Source organism: Anarrhichthys ocellatus, unplaced genomic scaffold (assembly GCF_004355925.1).
Source record: "Anarrhichthys ocellatus isolate YVR2014 unplaced genomic scaffold, GSC_Weel_1.0 scaffold8, whole genome shotgun sequence".
Taxonomy (NCBI): Eukaryota; Metazoa; Chordata; class Actinopteri; order Perciformes; family Anarhichadidae; genus Anarrhichthys; species Anarrhichthys ocellatus.
In genome coordinates, this window is record NW_022280038.1 from 10151800 (window position 1) to 10170707 (window position 18908).

The 18908-nt window shown below is 41.9% G+C and overlaps 1 protein-coding gene across 4 annotated transcripts; it reads right to left on the minus strand.

Moving 5' to 3' along the window:
* Positions 1–4206: 4206 nt before the first annotated feature.
* On the minus strand, positions 4207–18777 carry LOC116384057 (zinc finger protein 408-like). 4 transcript variants are annotated; one of them, XM_031848369.1, is made up of 10 exons: positions 18652–18719; positions 17022–17068; positions 15075–15351; positions 14023–14084; positions 12978–13183; positions 10276–10889; positions 9360–9569; positions 7633–7756; positions 6851–7084; positions 4207–5211 (listed from the first exon to the last, which is right to left on the minus strand). In XM_031848369.1, exons 3-10 carry the CDS (start codon positions 15345–15347, stop codon positions 4574–4576), a joined length of 2361 nt encoding a protein of 786 aa, XP_031704229.1. In that variant the 5' UTR covers positions 15348–15351; positions 17022–17068; positions 18652–18719; the 3' UTR covers positions 4207–4573. The 4 variants fall into 4 exon arrangements, with proteins under 4 accessions (XP_031704229.1, XP_031704228.1, XP_031704226.1 ...); XM_031848368.1 differs by having other exon boundaries at positions 18591–18677; XM_031848366.1 differs by lacking the exon at positions 17022–17068 and having other exon boundaries at positions 18591–18777.
* Positions 18778–18908: the final 131 nt, after the last annotated feature.

An 18908-nucleotide genomic window follows, 5' to 3' on the forward strand; every position in this document is an offset into this window, starting at 1 on the left:
AGAGACAGAGACAGAGAGAGGGAGAGAGACACAACATAGAGAGGAGATAAACACCAGGCAGTCAAACAGGCCAATACGATAACTCGTCAAGTTCAAAAAAACAGAACGGGATCTTCCGTTCAGTAATAGAATATAAACTACGAGGAGGCACGGGTCATCTTTGTGTCTTTTTAATTCAAGTGGTTTTACAGACGAGGTTGTACCTGGTGGGTCAGAGGTGAACGTGTAAACAACGCTAGCTCTATAACGTTTGATCGGCTACGGCTCGGTCTACAGAAGGCGCCATCTTTTCTCCGAGGGCCGGAGACTGTGATGTAAAATAAAATGATTTATTTTAAGCCTAAATTATATCTTTACTTTCTTACAATATGGATGTAGTCAAATCTGACATGTAAAAACACAGTGGAAACAGCAAGCTAACATCAGCTAGCTAACACGCCAGCTGCACAATGAGAGAAATGTAGAAACGTAACGCTTCATCTACGCACTCGCCGGGTGAAGCGAACGACACAAATTAAGCCCCAATTATCAGGTACACTATCATGTTCCCCTCTGTGGAGGTCTGCTTTAAAAGATTTGCGAGCCATCCGCGTGGTCAGAAAATGTTGGACGTGCACCGACGGGCGAAGAAGCTGCCGCACGGATGTCTGATGGTGCGACGTCACAATTTGCGTAAACTTGGTGGGAACACAGCATAGAGCATTAATGGTGTTGCACTCGTTTGTGATGGACGTAGTTTAATGAAGGATGAAAAAGGAGAGCTTGAGAAAGGTTTAAACTCTGCATGAATGTGGAGGTTCCAGACGCGTACTGACCCCTTTAACCTGCTGCTGTAACAGCCTCCACTCTTCTGGTTTCAGGATTTAATTCAGCTGTTTGATCCTGACTGCAGGGATTTGCTCCCGTTGGTGTTGTACGCGGGTTGAGGTCAGGTTCCTTCACCCCAAAGTGGGAAAACCATTTTTTTATGGAGCTGGCTTCGTGCAACAGGAAAAACTGGAAGCAAGGTGTTGTCTAAAATATCACTGTTTTCTGCAGAGTTAAGATTCCCCCTTTTCACTGTGAAATTGGTGGCGCCCAAAAAACCCAAGAGTAAGTGGAAAGGCTTGTTTACATACTTAAAAGACAGAAACAATCCTCTAATCTAACAGAAGAACAAAACATATATTGAAAATGTATTTTTGGTGGCCAAAGCTTCGAAATCTGTCATGTGAAAGTTGCATTCACAACTTCCAACGTAACCTTTTAATACCAAACGTTCTAATTAATATGCGCATTGAGTTAAGAGAGAAAGACAGAAAAGGGAAACCACGAACGCCTCCTGCTCGATTCGGCTGAGTGGCACTCATGGGCGCAAAGTAATGAGAATTGATTCTTTGCTTCAAGACGCCCAGCGTCTTTCTTATGAATCTAGTTGTGTGGAAGCAGATCTCTGTGATGCTGTGGATCTCCAGAGACACGAGTCTCAATAACAGCAGAGAAACGGCCTGTTGAACGCTTCTGTGATCGTTGTGCTGCTCCTGTAGTTCCTCTGTAGAGTTTCATGTGACTATTTGGTGATGTTAAGGAGGCAAAACATGTAAACATCAATGTTTTACCTCAAGTAAAAAAAAAGAAACAAAATGGTGCCAATACTGCTATAAAACAACATGTTTTTTTAGGGTCTTTTTTTTAAATTAGACGATGAACGATATCATGCAACCAGAGATGATCTTTCTAACCTTTCAATAAGCCAATTTCACCAAACAGAAATTGAATGAGACATAAAGGGATGGGCACCGTGAGGATTGTATCAATACATTTCATATCGCCTGTAATGGGATTAAAGGACAGGCCGACCAGGGGCCAAACAGCTTAGGGGGCCGCTGGGCTTGAGCCTCTGTCTGAAGTTACTAACATTTATCGTTTGGGAAGTAACAAATCCAAAATATTCCGCATTTTCGAGTCGTGTATTCGTCCCGTCCAGGCGGCAACCTCCGTTTCTGAAAGGTGAAGCCAATGTTGAAGTGCATTCTCTCTACTGTCCACCAGGGGGCGACGCCTCTGGTTGTATAGAAGTCTATGAGAAAATGACTCTACTTCTCTCTTGATTTATTACCTCAGTAAACATTGTAAACATGAGTTTATGGTCTCAATCTCTAGTTTCAAGTCTTCTTCAATACAGCATGATGTTCATTTAGTACATTATGGTCCATTTAGAGTCAAACAGACCATAAAGCAGGGGATGCTTTAGGGCGGGGCTACACGGTGATTGACAGGTCTCTACCAGAGACGTATACGGCGTCTCTACGTCACTCTTCCTCGGTCCAAATATGGACACTTTTGTTCAATAGTTGCAAAAAACCAAGATGGCAAAGGCCAAAATACCGAGCTGGAGGCTGTAAAACATCAGTCCACAACCAAATAGGTGACGTCCGGTCGACTACGTCCACTTCTTATAAACAGTCTATAGTCACGTCCCCGGTGTGTAAAGGTCTTTTTGCAGCATTAAGTCAATATTCTTCAGGGTTTATATGAAACAAAATCCTATAAATAAAAACAATACAATACGATCTGGAGTTGTGACGGATTTTGGTAATTTCTTTTCAGTACTTACAGTGAGATTCGGGGGAGTTGGTGGAGACCAAACCAGAGCCAAAAGGAGCCTGACTATTGGTCACCAATCTGAATGAAAGCTAATGTTGCTCCATATAATATATCAACCATATTACCGTTATAAGGTGACTAGGTATTTCTCAGTGTTGTGTAAAATATCACATCATGATTTTTTTCATGTTTCAAGTAACTGTACAAAACAACCAAACTAATGTCGCATTGTTTAAAAGAAATATACCAAAAAAACACCAAATTATGTTCAGTTTCTTTAAATATGCATCTGTTACTTCAAAGTCCACAGAAATCTCTACACATGGGCATGAATTTTAACAGCACTTAAAAAAGGTAATTTTAAAAGCTGCTTCACCTTTTACTTCTTCCAAAAGAACACCAGGAGCCAACAGTCGAGTTTTCATTAAAACGTAATTATGACCGTTGTGTTAACAGCAAGCCAAATTAATCAGAGCACACAAGGCCAAAATGGCTCTTAAGTTACCACACGACCGGCTGATGACGAACAATGTAGCAATTAAAAGGCTATTTTTTGTTAAATGTAGTTCGGCGCAGCGCTCGCTCCACATCCAAACACACCGGGGCTACATTACATCACTCTCAGCTAACTTCACAGATAAAACTGAGGGCAAATGAAACTTAAGAGTCCGGTCTGTTTATTCAAAAGCTGTTATTCATCTTCCTCTGAAGGCGTTTTCATTGCTTTAGAGGAAATACATAAAGTGTTGACTGTGTGCAGGCAGCTGTGAATACTTGGTCGGTGTCACAAAAGTAGGTTTTCATTTCTGGGTGTCATTTTATTCTGTTAAACTCCAGAGGATGAACTATGTCAAACTTTATGTCAGCAGTTACTGAAACATGTTGTCATCTAAGTGAGGGGCGGGACTTGTACTCCTCTAGCTGTCATGTAGGACTATATATTTTATTATAATCATAACCAGCGGCTCATTACATCTAATGAGTTCTGTGGTGGTGGTTCAAAGGCGATCCGGTGGTACGCAGAGAATAATAAAGAAAGAAATGCAGACGAGGTAGGTGTCTGAGACCGGAGACTTTTCTTTATTTAATGCGTCTTTTGTGATCCGATGCGCTAGCTGAACACATTTCATTTCCTGTGAAGTCTTCACAATAAAAGTCTCCCGTTATTTTTGCTGCTTACTCTTCCTCCTTACAGTGTTAGTAGACTTGATTTATTGAAGAATGGCCGCTAACAAAGCGGCGCTAATTGGATGAGAAACACATTTCACATCTTTCAAAATAAAAGTCCACTGTTACTTTTTCTTCTTACTCTTCCTCCCTGCAGTTTTAGTAGACTTCTTTTATTGAAGAATAGCCGCCAACAAAGCTTTGTTTATACTGTGAACAACATGTTCAATTTCCTGTTTTTCAAAATAAAAGTCCCGTTATTTTTGCTGCTCAGTCTTCCTCCCTGTAGTTGTACTAGACTTGTTTAATAGCAGCTTACAAAACTCTGCTAATTTGGTGGATCAACACATTTCATTTCCGAAAAATTCTTCACAATAAAAGTCCCGTGTTATGTTTGGTGCTTACTCTTCCTCCCTGCAGTATTAGCTGACTTGTTTTTATTGAAGAATAGCTGCTAACAAATTCTTCACAATAAAAGTCCCCCGCAATTGTTTTTTATTTAAAAGGTTTTTATTTTGAAGCTACAAAAATCAGGAAATATTGGGGTTTTTTGTCAGTAGTAACTGAAAAGGACTCTAAAGGAGCCAAAACAACTCAGCATGTGGTCTGGCTGATTGAATCCCAATACGAGCAAAATACGATCTCGGAGACAGACTTGACAGTTAATGCGTCCGGGCATGATTGGACAAAAAGACACGTGTAAACCACAACTTAAGTTAACCGAGATGTAGTGAACATGATGAATTGATGAAATCTGCTGTAACATCTGTGTGACACGACCTGATCCCTCTGAAACATCTGTCCTGTAGAAGCCACCAGACTACCCTGTGTTTATCTCAACTGTCTGCGCCACAGAGCAGAGTCCGTCCCCCTCCTCCTGTAGGATCAGCAGCTCCCCTACTGTCTGCTGCCCGTGGACCACAATGCACTGCTCTGCGCCCTCCGATATGACCACCTCCACCAGCTCCTGTTCCGTCCCTGAGGGCAGCGAGTTGTCTATGGACAGGCCGTCTGCGTGGACGTAGACGACATGTTGGATGTTACCTGAAGCCTCCTCGTCTCCTCCCGTCCCAGTTTCTTTCCTCGCCTCCTTTTCCTCCACTTTTCCTCGTCCCCTTTTCCGCCTCACTTGACCCTCCTCCTTCTCTCCTTCCCCCAGAGGAAGCGAGCTCTTCTTGGGTCGGCCTCTGATCGGCTTCGGGTGACCGGAGCCAGAAGAAGCCGACTCGTGCACCTCCTCCTCCGTCGCTCTGCTGCTTTCCGTCTCCTCTCCGTGTCCTTCCTCCGACTCGGCCGCCTTCACCTCCTCCTGAGTTCCTCCCTCGGTCCTGTGCTGAGCTTGGTGCCTCAGCAGACTCTGTCTCACCGTGTATGAAGCACCGCAGTGGCAGCTGTACGGCTTCTCTATCAGGTGGGACGACTTTATGTGTCTCCGCAGCTTCGTGGCTAACGTGTAGCCTGAGAGCAAACATCAAAAAATCAACAATCCATAAAACATTATTCTGTTGAAAGAAATATTTTGGAAAACATTTTAAAGACCTCTTTGCAGTGAAGTTTAAAATTGGATTTTCACTTTATTGCTTTCTTTATTTATTTATGCTCATTCGTGCTCTTGGAACTTTAGGTTAAACAACTCTCTCTCTTTTTTTTGTTCTAGAATTTGTATGTTAAGAGTTTGCAAACATTTTAATGAAAATGTCGTTTTTGAAAGGCTAAACACCAACAAATATGGATCGAAGCAGAATGTTTCATCGGATAAAAACGTGTGGTGAAATCATAAAAATATATTTTTGTTCAATACATTTAGACTTTACAACACTCTGGAGTTATTGGAAATGTTTTGATCACACGAGTTGGAAACAAGGCAGCCACCAGTGAAATGTAACTCTAAAAGAGTGTAACACTATTAATGTTAGTGGAGCCTGATCTTTATCTGCAACTGCGCAGAAAGAACGAGTAGACATGCAAGAAGAAAACTAACTCTTGATTTAGAGTTCAAATGTCAATGTTGTGACTGAAGCTTCAAACTACTCAGTACGGCAATAAAAGGTAGTATAAAACCTCCAGTGTCTCCAGAGAGAGACGTGTGCAGGTTGGGGCTGAAGACAAGTTTAAAATAAAACTAGAATTACAGCCTCGAGGTTGTTTGCCTCCGCCAAACAGCCTACAGTTTACATCCACGTCTGTCCAAAATGTCATCAATTCATCATTGTATTTGTGTGAAATTGTCATAATTAGCTTATGAATTCTTGAGTTCTGGCCAAAAAACGTGTTTTTGTGAGGTCACATTGACCTTGGACCGCCAGGTTCTAATCAGTTCATCCTGAAGTCAAAGTGAATGTTTGCGCCAAATTTGAAGAAATTCCCTCAAAGTGCTGCTGAGATATCACGTTCACGAGAATAGAAAGGACCGACCCGAAAACATGAAAGACAATATCTCTGGCTCTGCCGCATCGAGTTTCATTTAAGACATGATATATTTTTTCAAAAGCTGTCCACTGGGAGTCTGTAACTGTTACGGTCGTGCTGTCTGGTGAGTTGTGACTGCTCTCTACTGGTATTCAGAACAAGAGCGACTGGACATTGTTGTGAAATTCAGCATTTTATTGTGAAAGCACAAAAGAACACATGAAGATGGATCTAATTGTGAGAATGAATGATAGAGCTGCAGTCACCAGTAGACAGAGCAGCTCTCGCTGCTCTCGTTCGTGTCTTGAAAACAGTGATTTTTGATTGTTGATGGACAAAAAAGAGAGTGAATATTTACGTATGCCAAGTGACCAGAAACACAACTTGTTCTACGTCTGCAGGATGGAACACGTTCACCAACGTTAAGAGGTGATAACATAGACATGTTCCAGTTTGTTGTGTGCAGCTTTAAAGCCACTTTGAGGAGAATTTCAAAACTTTCTAACTTGGCCATAAAAAGAGTGGCACGCTGCCACAATCCCAGTGATAAGGACGGTGGTGCTGAGGGGATTTGGCATCCCAAATGGGGGACGAGAGATTAAAGCACTTGTCCCCACAGCCAATTTCCTCCCTTGATTTTTCTTCTCATAATCTTAATGACTTTTAAATTATGCTATCGTCTTCTAACCTTTTCCGCAGACGGGGCAGCGATGGGGTCTCTCTCCGGTGTGCAGCCTCTCGTGTGACTTCAGGCTGTGCGGGTCCCTCAGTGACTTCCCGCAGTAGCTGCAGAGGAAACCTCCCCCCGTGTGGGAAAACATGTGCCGACGGAGGTCTGGTTTCTGGGAGAAGCTCTGGTCACACTCGCCGCAGGGATACGGCTTCTCCCCGTTGTGAGTTCTCAAGTGAGACTCCAGGTTCCCTGAGAGGCGGACAGTCAGAGGGAGCGAGGCGCAGTGAATATGCATTCGTGCGATAACGTGTGAAAAGACTTGGTTCTCTCACAAAATCGATGTTGTCACTTTGACAAATGAAAACATAAACTGTGGGAATTGATCACAGCAGGAGACGGGATCCTCTTAGAACTTCTATACAACCAGAGGAGTCGCCCCCTGATGGACAGCAGAGAGAATGCAGCTTTAAGACTCTTTTTATGTTGTTTTTAACTTTCTGCCGTTTTGTTCATTGATTCTGTTATTTGTGTGTTTATGTGGTGGCTGTGTGGGACACGACCGCTTTGTAAATGTAATTCAAAACCTCAATGGGATTATTCTGGCTAAATAAAGGTTAAATGAAATACAGTTCAGTTGAGCTCAAATGATTCATCACTTCATACGCTCACTTTGCATTAACGTATCCGAGCAGCCTGCTGGCCCTTCAACAGAGAACTGACCGCAGCAGCGTCATCAAACTGAGCTGTTAAACAGCTCGTAGCAGCTCCAGGATCAGTCTCGGGGCCTCTGACATTACCTTTCTGACTGAAGCACTTCCCACAGTGCTGACAGACGTGAGGTTTCTCTCCCGTGTGGAGCTTCATGTGGTTCCTCAGAGAGCCGGAGTTAGCCAGCAGCTTGGGGCAGACTGTACACTGCACCTGAGGGAGGAGAGTGAAAAAACGAAATCAAAAGGCAGCATGTCTTTTTCTTTCTCTCTTTTTGAATGCGGCCAAGTTCAAACTGCTGTTCCAGGAGAATAAAACAGACCTGCATGCTAATTCAAAGATGTTAAGAGACAGATTTTTAAATCGAGCTGAGCGGTGCAGAGACAGAAACACAATCTTTTTTAGAAACTGCGTTTCAAATTGTGAAATAGCTGCCGGGAAGGTGAAGAGGCAGCAGCCATTAAAAGAAAGGAGAAATCTGCACATGAATGAAAAATGACCCTGCCCACTGTGCTCCTTATTAAAACAGCAAATAACTTGAAAATGTCACCACACACGAGTGAACGAGCACTTAAAGTGAACCGCTGGGTTTTTATTGTAAACAAGCAAAAGTTATATTTTGATTCACTTTGAATCTCCAGAACTTATTGTGTGTTTCTGTGAGTTGAACGTATTTCCTTCCTCATAAAACATTTATGGAGATGATTTTTGTTGCCGCCTTTAACTGATTTATTCTATTATACTGCATATATATTATACTATAGTTATTCTACACGTTACTTTATTATACTTATTAACACCCATACAATACTGCATTAAATACTAATACTAAAGTATTTACTTGTTATATATTTTGTCTATACTATATATTATAGATATTACTATCTTTCACCTTACAATATCTTATATTCCATAATACATCATAATTTGACATACTATACTATATTATGTTAATATGTTACAGATTTTAGGGCTGTCAATAACAACTAAATACTATAAATTCATTTATTATATATTAATTTTCCTGCACAATAACAAATCAAACATTTAATTTCATTTAAGCTCTGTGATTGTTTAATGCGGCACAAAACAAAACATGAATTAAATATTAAACGTTAGCTAGCTAGCGTTAGCTCGGATGCAGCGACACAAAGTCACGACAAAGAGACGAACTGCAGCAGGAAAAGCTTTTAATCGCATGGTGAGAAAATATGACCCTGATATGTATATATATATAATTTATATTATTTTATTTAATATATATATATATATAATAATATATCATTTATATTCGTACCTCTTAATGGTTTTAACTCACATGTATCCTTTATGTGTCTGGTTTAATTGTGTTTATCGTGGTCGCTCATTGAGCAGCACATTGAACGCTTCCTCCTGGAATCAAATGTTATTTAAATAAAGTTCTTCTTGTATTAACATCATCAGTCTGATGCACACTTTTTACATAGGTTTGTTGAAGCTGCTGCTATTAAACAAATCACGTTACCTTAAAATTTTGGCCTCTAAATGCTTTTATATATATTTTTTTAAGTTGTATTATATATTTTTATATAACTTTTATTATTTATATATCTTTTAATCTCTCTATTTGTATGTACTACGTCTGTCAAAAGAAACATATTTCTAAACTAAAGGTTTATTTGATCTAACCTAGCCGTTGTTCCCTCCACCTGTAGATCAGTGTGACGAGAACAAACAGAACGTGGATCCACTGATAGAACCAGCAGTTCCACTGGAGGTCTAAACCCCCCACAGGGAACCTTCACCAGCGCGGTGAACTAGTACCACACCCCCTTACCTTCGGAAGCTGAGTGTAAATCCTTCTGCTGCAGTGAAGCAGGCGGTGGATGCGCAGCGAGGGCCGGCGGGCGAACGCCTTGCCGCAGTGCTCGCAGACGTAGGGTTTCTCCCCGGTGTGAAGGACCAGGTGCTCCTTCAGGTCCCGCTTCAGCCCGTAGGACTTCTCACAGTGAGGGCAGGAGAACGGGCGCTCGCCGCGGTGACTCATCTGCAGATAACACCGTTATTATCATCACGAGTGAGACGTGTTATCACTGCTGTCGCTTCTCACTGGGACGAGTAGATTGCTACCCTGCATGATGACTAAGCTCGTGGTCATCAAGGGAGCATTGAGTAAAAGGAAGGAGAAACACCCACTGTTTAAAAAAAGCCACCGGTGACGTGTTGTTGTTTGTCTGAGGCCATTTAGCTGTCAAGTCCGCGAGCAACGAGGATAAAATCGTCTTTTGTAAAAGAAGATAAAGAGCAGCCGAGAAAGAGGGAGGGAAACAAATATCATCTGACAATGTCGGTGTAAGTGTTACCACATTAACAACAAGGAATGTCTGCACACAGACGGTCAGTATGTTTGTGGTCATTTAGAAAAGAAATGTCTTCATCACATCATGCCGTGTTGAAGAAGACTTGAAACTAGAGATTGAGACCATAAACTCATGTTTACAATGTTTACTGAGGTAATAAATCAAGAGAGAAGTAGAGTCATTTTCTCATAGACTTCTATACAACCAGAGGAGTCGCCCCCTGGTGGACACTAGAGAGAATGCAGGTTTCATGATCCAATCTTTAGAGGCCCACATTAAAATACAACAACGCAGCAATAAATACTATATTCAACTGGCAGATATCAATAAAATCTCCTTTTGGACTGAGGAAAGAAAGGAAAGAAAGAAGTTCTCTCACATCCTGCACTGTACCTGATGGGCTCTGAAGCTTTCTGCTGAGGTGTAGTTCTTCCCACACTCTTGGCAGCTGAAGGGTTTCTCCTCCGTGTGGCTGAACTGGTGCTTCTTCAGGTGACCGATCTGGTAGAACTTCTTCCCACAGCTGGAGCACCTGTACCGCCTCTCTCTGATCTCCGGATCCCACGAGAGAACCGTCTCCTCGGCAAGGACCTCGTCGGGCCCCGAGGTCCTCCTCTCGGGAACCGCCTCGTCTGGAGGAGGCGCGGCGGCGGCGTCCTCGGCGGAGCTCCGGCCCCGTCCCTCCGTCTGTTCGGGCGGTTGCTTCCCGTGGCCGCTCACACAGTGAATGCGTCGCGGTTTGGCAGCCAGGCGGGAGCTGCAGCGGACGGGACGGTCTGTGGGTTCACGGTGCGTCTGTCTGTCCACAGCAGCCGGGACACCACATGTGCCGTCTGTCTGTCCACCTGATGATGTGATATTGTCCGGGGTTTCCTTCACTCTCCTGTTCCTCAGGTGTGTGATCCGATGACTCCTCTTGATGCACCTGCGCCGTTCTTCCTCTTCCTCCTCCTCCTCCGTCTCTTGAATGACAGAAACGTCGGCGGCTAAAGTCTCCACCGCGAAATCTGTCCAACAAAAGAAAGAACAATGACAGTGAAGCCGTGTGAAATGGGTTAGTTGATTTAAGAGATAATGTATCAGCAACAACTTTGATAATCGATTAATCATTGAAGTCATTTTTTCATGCATCAATTGCAAAACCTGATCAGCTTACAGCTTCTCAAATGTCAAGATTTGCAAATTTTCTAGGTTTTACAGCTTCGTCAACTGAATATTTCTCTGTCTGTCTGTCTGTCTGTGTCTCTATCACTCACTCTCACTCTCTCTCACTCTAACCACTAAAAGTATCTATCGACTGTCCAACACACACACGCACGCAAGCACACACACTGCTGTCCATGGTTCTGAAACAAAGTGGTAAAGGTCAAACTGATAGCAGTTATTGTAAACACAAACACTTATGTACTTTACTATGTACTATGTATCTTTATGCTCATGAAGGATTTTATGAAGAGAATCTGTAAAGTTACTAGTAACTGTATCTGTTACATACGTGCAGTACAACTGTATTAACTTGAATTCTAGTGAAATATAAAGTAAAACAGAACAACTACCCTCATAGTTCACTTAAGTGCAGTAAATGTATTTAATTACATATTTATACACATGAACATGTTCTGTATGTACACCGTGTGCCTACTCATATTCATGTACAGTATCTACAATAAATGTCACATCTTGCTGTTTTTCTTCTGGTAGAATTTCCACTTGTTTACATTCCGTTGACCTGATAGTTTTAGTTTCATTACTTTGAATTCATTGAAATCTCCTCGTATCTCCTCGTTATTGTACTTCTGGCTTCTACTGCAGCTTTCTTTTCTCCCTCTGAATATAATTAATATTTGCGAGCACAACGACGTAATTTCCCTGCAGGGATCAATTGTTTCTTATCTTATTATCTTTCATTTAGCATTCGTTATTGTTTTGGAAATGCTTTGATGATTTATAGGCTGAAGCTAACAGAAGAGCAAGAGTTTAATAAGACGGAGACAGTCTGCTGCTGCTCGGTGGGTTTCTTCTCTGCATGGAGGTCCTCCTTAATGTCCTATCAATCACAGCACACAAATGCTGCTGAAGGATTAGCGGAGCGCATTATTCCTACATGACAACCGTGCTTCGATGATTCTGTTTTCTTTGTTCAGAGACGGTTCTTCCTCTTATTAATCATCTCCAGCTGATCGGAGAGGTTCTTCTTCATGGAGCCGTCCAATGAGACGGATGTTCGTGACGCTAGATAATGAGGAGGTGCAGTGGACGCTCACTCATCTGCTGTGATCTTTGTGTTAACATGCAGGTCATTTCACTTCACTGTAACTGAGACTGTAATTAGAACACTGGATGGTGAATGACGGTTGTTTCCACTGAACTCTGGACTTAACGTCCCTCTAGCTCCTCCAGGTGGAGAGTGTGAGTAAATATGAAGTGGGCTGAAGTGTGAGCCACACACTGTGATGACTCTATGAAGGGTTTACAGGTGATTAATGCCGGAGAAGCAGTAATCACACATTTAGGGTGCCAGACTGTGAGAAGGGGAGGACAGCTCTAGATTAAATGAAAAGCATCTTTCAGCTCATTGGACCTCATGAAAGTATTCTTATCTTAACTTTCTGTTGGTGTTTTTGTACTGTTGGGCATTTCAGCAGCTAAGCAGACGGATATGGTGGACACAAACACAAAGACTTCAGGAGCCTTTAATATATCAGACGGGTGTGATTTATGAATTGTTGTAAATTTCTGCCGCCAAGAGGCCAAAAAACGGACTAACGCAGCTTTACATCAACTGTCAGGTTTTTATCAGAACAAAATCCTACAATTAAAAGTGATAGAAGTGTTTACGCTCTCAAGCTGTGAGAAAATAAAACTCTGTGTGGCCTGTGCACACAGAGTCCGTATTGTTTTGTCCGTGATTGATGCATTTCTCCATGTCCTCATGCAAATGAAACCAATCCCATCATCTCAGTGTGGGATCAACCTGGTTATTAATAACTTAATGAATCCTCTCAGACTTCAGTGAGACATCAAACATAATGAATTCATCTTTTCTGCTGATGGCTCTATGACCACCTGTCTGCCTGCCTGTAAACAGTCGTCACCTATGTGTCCAGTGGAGTCGTGTTCGTCTGCTGTCTGACTTCTTCCCACCGCGTCTCCTCCTCCGTACAGCAGCAGCTCTGTTCCCGGCTGGATGTCCCGACATACGCGCAGACACGCCTCCACACACCCGGCCGCACACACCTCTCCACAGGCGCACTGCTCCGACACGTTCTGCTGGGCTCTGTTTCGCGCCCGGCAGGCAAATCTGAGGGAGAAATTAACGCAAAAGGGGAGATGTTAAACTGAATGTAAATGTGGTGCACATGTTTATGTGTATATAATCCCAGTTTAGAGTATTTGTACTGTAAGAACGGGGTCTGACGTGAAGAGGAATCTGTTTCATGAGGATGTTTCTTCTGAACCACAGTCAGAGATTACAGAGAACAGAAAAGACCCGAGTGCATTGATGCATATGAAGTCAGATATGACGATGGGACAATGGACTGTATGAACATAAACAGGTGTTAAAACTGGTTGCAGAAAATTGTTTTTTTTCCCAGTTTCACCTCCAACACAATATAAACCACAGCGTTGACAAACATATCAAACTCAATGTGGTAAAGAAGTCCCTTATGTTGTATTTTGCATTTTAAAAGTACTTCAAAGAACTTTTATTTTGTGTTTTTGTCGGTCCCTGTGGACTAAAGTGGTAGTGTTTCTGAGCACCAGAGTCTCTGCTGGAGGATCTGGGTCTGTCCACGGTGGACCGGTCTCTGCTGGAGTCTGAGCTGAAGGAGGTTCTGGTGAACCTGCATGATTTCATCTGGTTTCACCAGAATCCGACCCGGTGGCTCCGATGACGAGCATTAAGAATAATTCTATAGAAACAGACCATCTTCTCTCTGATGATCTCTTTACTGATGGAGGTCTGATAGAGGATCAGGACTAAACTGAGACTGGTTCAGGACCAGTTAATTGCTCCTCAATGTAACTTTAAAATAAATACATCAAACCAATCCATGTGCTGATTTGCTGTTAAAAAGGCTTAAAATAACTCTACAAAGAGCTTCAGTTCCTTCAGTGTGAAGCAGTGAGTCCACTTACTTGATCCAGACGGCTCTTTTTATTAAAGCTTCTTCTGTATTTGCTGCTTTCTCAATCAGTGCCTGCAAAACACAACATAGAAGGTTACAAATGTATTTACACGCTGCACAAATTATCTTATTTTCTACCAGGTGTGCTCACGAAATGAGAAATAATAAGTTATTACGAGGCTGCTGAGAGCAAACTCCTACACTAAGAACAAATTGCTCTGGATGACGTCACGTTTCATGAATGAACCATGAGCCATGGGGTCATGTCTACAGAGATTGGTTGACTGCTGACAGCTACCTTTATATTCACAGTAGTGATGAATACTGTCCATGTCTGACTCAGTCCCACTTAGTGTAAACTATGAATGATCTGATAGGTCGGTTGTGCTTTGAATATGTATTGATTTCAGTGACTTTGCACATTGAGATTAGTAAAAACAAAAAATGTAATCTGTGAAGCAGCGGCGACTTTTCACATCTTTCGGCATCTTGTGTTTTTTGTTACCAATGAACAGGAAGTGACCATATTTGGACTGTGGAGGAGTGACGTAGAGACACCACATACGGCTCTGGTAGAGACCTGTCAATCACAGTAAGCCCCGCCCTAAAGCATCCCCTGCTTTATGGTCTGTTTGACTCTAAATGGACCATAATGTACTAAATGAACATCATGCTGTATTGAAGAAGACTTGAAACTAGAGATTGAGACCATAAACTCATGTTTACAATGTTTACTGAGGTAATAAATCAAGAGAGAAGTAGAGTCATTTTCTCATAGACTTCTATACAACCAGAGGAGTCGCCCCCTGGTGGACACTAGAGAGAATGCAGGTTTAACACATGAAGCTTTGGCTTCACTTTTCGGGACTCTCCTCGTGTTTTGTCGAAATGACAAGCATTGATTCGCACACGGTCGATAAAACGGTTTCAAAGTAAAGAAGTTGCTGCTCGCTGAATGTCAAATCATGAGACACGTTGAATCTAAATGGGACCACAAACGTCTGTCAATCAAACCGAAGCCAGTCGGGAGACGAGAGAAACAAATCTGTGCATTCAAATCACCTTCTCTGCGTCTGTGCTGTTGGTCTGACATGTTTCGGATTCAGGGTCCGTCGTGGGTTCACCGTCTGTCATCGGGTCGGGCTGACACTCGTAGGCCCACTCCGTGTCCCCGTCCCTCCCCAGCAGGGATCCGGCCTCCAGCGAGCGGCCGACCCACCACAGCCCCACCGTGCCCCCACAGAGCCGCGAGGGCCCCACGGCGAAGCCCCGGGGAAGCAACGTGGAGAGAAATGAGGCCAGAGCGGACGGGACGGGGGGAGCGACACCGGCCATCAACCTGTACAGACAAATAGAAAGCACATAAGAGGCAGAATGGAGACTCAACATGGTGACGCTACTACCAGCTAAAGTCCTGAACACACTTTCTACAGAAGGTCTGACACTCACCTCAACGCCTTTTCATTACATCATGTCATTGTTGCTGAACTTTGAGCTGTTTTTACATCCACAATGTCAAATGTATGCAATATTGTTTTTTATATCCTTGACATTTTGTCACATTTTTGTCAAGATATTCGTCTTTCTTCTTCTTTTGCCAGAGTCTCAATGAGCCCTTATACAGTGTGTATTATTAATATTTCCTTCACTATCATGTCTCCAATCACGACAGGTAAAGTGAAGTATTCTGTCATCTAAACAGCAGGAATAGACCTTTTTCACAGTAGACATTTGACTGTAATTAATAACATTAATACTGTGACACTTCTATTGAAATGTTAATGTTTTTAATCACACCTGAGCTTTTCACTGCTATGACAAATGAAACCATGTCTGTAGACACTAAGTACTAAGCTGCTGTTCTCTATTGTTCTTCAGTGATTCAGAGGTAGCCGACACATATCATCACACACATATCAATCTTCCTTAAAATAAAGTCGAGGTACAAATCACGTGCAGTAAAGCTCAGGTTGAGAAAACTTCTATTATCATGTGTATGCTTTGTAAGTGCATGTATGAAGGAGACAAGGACAACAAAGCTGGAGAAATAAAGTTAAATAATAAGGTTATTTTACAACAATTTAAAATAATAGTCAAGTCAAGCAACACTTCTTATTAATAATAATCGGGGTGTTGCAGCTGTCTGATATTAAACTATATGAATACGTCATCTTTTAGAAAGGTGTCGTCCTCGCTAACGCAGGGCAAACGCATTAGTGGCCAACATCGATGAGTCAAACGGTGGATGTTGAGCCTCTTCTCAGTTCATCACAACATAACGCCACGTGTGTTTTAAGACTTACCAAAGCTAACGGTAACAGTGTTGTGTCGACAACTTCAAGCAACTTTTACGGAGCGTTTAGTTAGCATCGGTTAGCTAACTAGCGTTTGTTTTTAATAAATCACGTTAATAATCACAGTAACTGTGTTACATTCTTCCGACGGGCTGGGTGTTTTTGCATTGATTGTTTGTTGTCATACAACTTTAATTATTCCCACGTAAACTCAGGGAAAGCCATCGTTATCCAGCTAGAAGAGGCACCGACGGAAGTCCCCCGTGTTTAGTGGTCCAACCGGAAACAGAGCTGTGGTGTCTTTGGTTCCGCAAACAAAAGGGGCACAGCAGATAATAAAAGCCACAAATACAATTCAATTGTAGTTTTTAGTCATGATAATACCTGATATGAATGTTTATTTATTTATTTTTTATTATTATTATTAATTGACTACATATATGAAACGTACCTGCAGAATTATTATATTTATTTAATTTCGAAATTAAAGGATAAACCTCTCGAGCCATCTACTTTCTGAGGGCTCTTAGACTAGACAGAATATTTAAAAAACATTTATAAAAAGTGGGGGGAGAAGAAAAAACAACTAGTACAGCAACAATCTGAAAATCTCCCACACCAGAAATGTTTTATGGTTTTCTCTTAAAGGTCCATTGAGTGATTTCCATTTGGCTAAATGAAGCTCAAACACCAACAAACAAGTACTGCCACTAACCAAAGAAGAAGAAGATGTGGACTCTTTTGGCCTGTCCAGTGTTGTTTCTGTGAAGGAAGGTCATGAGGGTTATTATTTGTGTGTGCAGTAAAGATGGGAAGTGGAGCTGTTATTTTTGTTTCAGGAAAACCTCAAACAAACACCACAAACATAAAGGAAAGCTCACAGATGTTTGTATTCTACTTGTGAAATAAGTGGTGTGACTCCTGAGTTAAAATAAAATGTGTTTGTATCTTACAACAACCTGTCCGTTTACAAATATGTAAAAACATCATCTGTGTGTTTGCTCATGTGGGTTTTTTTGAGCAGCACATTCCTTACGATAAAAAAAAGTAAATGATTTATTTTCACAGTCTCTTTTACATCACTTTGTGAGGAGTTAATGGGTGACTTTTTACTTCTATAAATTGTTTTAGGGGCTTTTTGGAAACAATGCATTTACTATTAATATATAATATAATATGAAATAGAAGTTCATGAATAAGCTTTTGGGTGAACACACTTGCCTTGGCCCCTGCCTGAATATGACATTCCCAAAATGAATAGAGAGTATCTCTGCAACTACAAGATTTATTTGAATAATCTTGGTATCATAATAAAGGTGACACGTAAAGATGTAAGCGTTACTATATATATATATATGTAACCGAGCCAGAGTAAATGAAGACAACATAGATGAAAGATTTAATTCCCACCAAACAAAACTGTAAACTTGTAGAGTGAATATCTCTGTAGAATGATGCATTTGCAGCCCAACATCTGAAGTAAACCACTTCACAACATCATGATGAAGTGAAGCAGAGCAAAGTTGGAGAGGTTTTAGTAAAAGCATGTTCTGGTGGAATCATCAAATTGGCCATTTGTGTAGATTTGGGCTCCATCTGTGCCATTTAAAATTATCCAGGTAACTGTGAAACTCATTTCATTTAATTTACATGCCACTATAGGTACTAATTATATGTAAATACAACATTTTTTTGCTTTCGTTTTGAAAAACTAATCAACCAGACCACTATACATGTTGCTATTCAAATAAAACCATAAACTGTTGGTCTATGAGGACGCATCATGCCTGTATTAATGAGTGCAGTACCACAATTCATCCACCAGATGGAGACATATACCGTGTTGTCACATGGAACGCTGAGGATAGGCTGTTCACTGCTGGAGTGAAGTGTGCAGACGATCCTCCACGCCATGCAAATAAAGAGAGACGGTTGGAACCGACTCAAAAAAGATCCAGAGGTATTGGAGTAACCGTTATTTGAGTGACTTTTGTCACTAAACAGCAAACGTAAGACATTATGGCTGTGTAAAGTGAAGTTTATTGTTCGGGTGCTGGCTCAGTGAGTTTTGGTCGAAGAGTGATGGAGTTGAAATCAATGGAGGCCCAGCTTTCATAATGACATATCGTTTGTGCGGGTAGCAGGAAGTAGCAACATTGCTAACGTTAGCACCCATGCTGACATGCAGCATTAGGGGCTGATCACACAGAGCACACTTGATACAGACCGCTGCACAACCGATCATGTGATTAACAGAAAATGGATGATTCGCTCCCTCACTCACCGTAGCCTACATGAAACTATCACAGCATGAGATGTAAATTCCCCCCTTCCTTCGCACTTACTCCGTAGCTCTTTCACAGCCCAACAGCTTCCTAGGTAGCTAGCCCCACCACATCTACCGGCATCAAAACAGGAAGCCAGTCTTAACATAGTAAAGGCCGTCACTCATTGGTTTGTGGACTGATGTTTTAAAGCCTCGCATTCGTTTATTTTGCCGTCGCCATCTTGGATTACGGCCGTCGCCATCTTGGTTTTTTTTAACAACCGATAAACGGAAGTTACCATATTTGGAATGCGGAGGAGTCACATAGAGACGTCA

Bases quoted from the DNA above. Each gene is read 5' to 3' on its own strand.
- LOC116384057 (XM_031848366.1), bottom strand. From the start codon at position 18,739: ATGTTAAGACTGGCTTCCTGTTTTGATGCCGGTAGATGTGGTGGGGCT. The intron at 10,890-12,977 runs GTGACGACTGTT...TTTGTTGGACAG, and splicing joins CGACTCCACTGGACACATAG to ATTTCGCGGTGGAGACTTTA. The intron at 7,757-9,359 runs GTAAGGGGGTGT...CTCCTCCCTCAG, and splicing joins TTTACACTCAGCTTCCGAAG to GTGCAGTGTACAGTCTGCCC.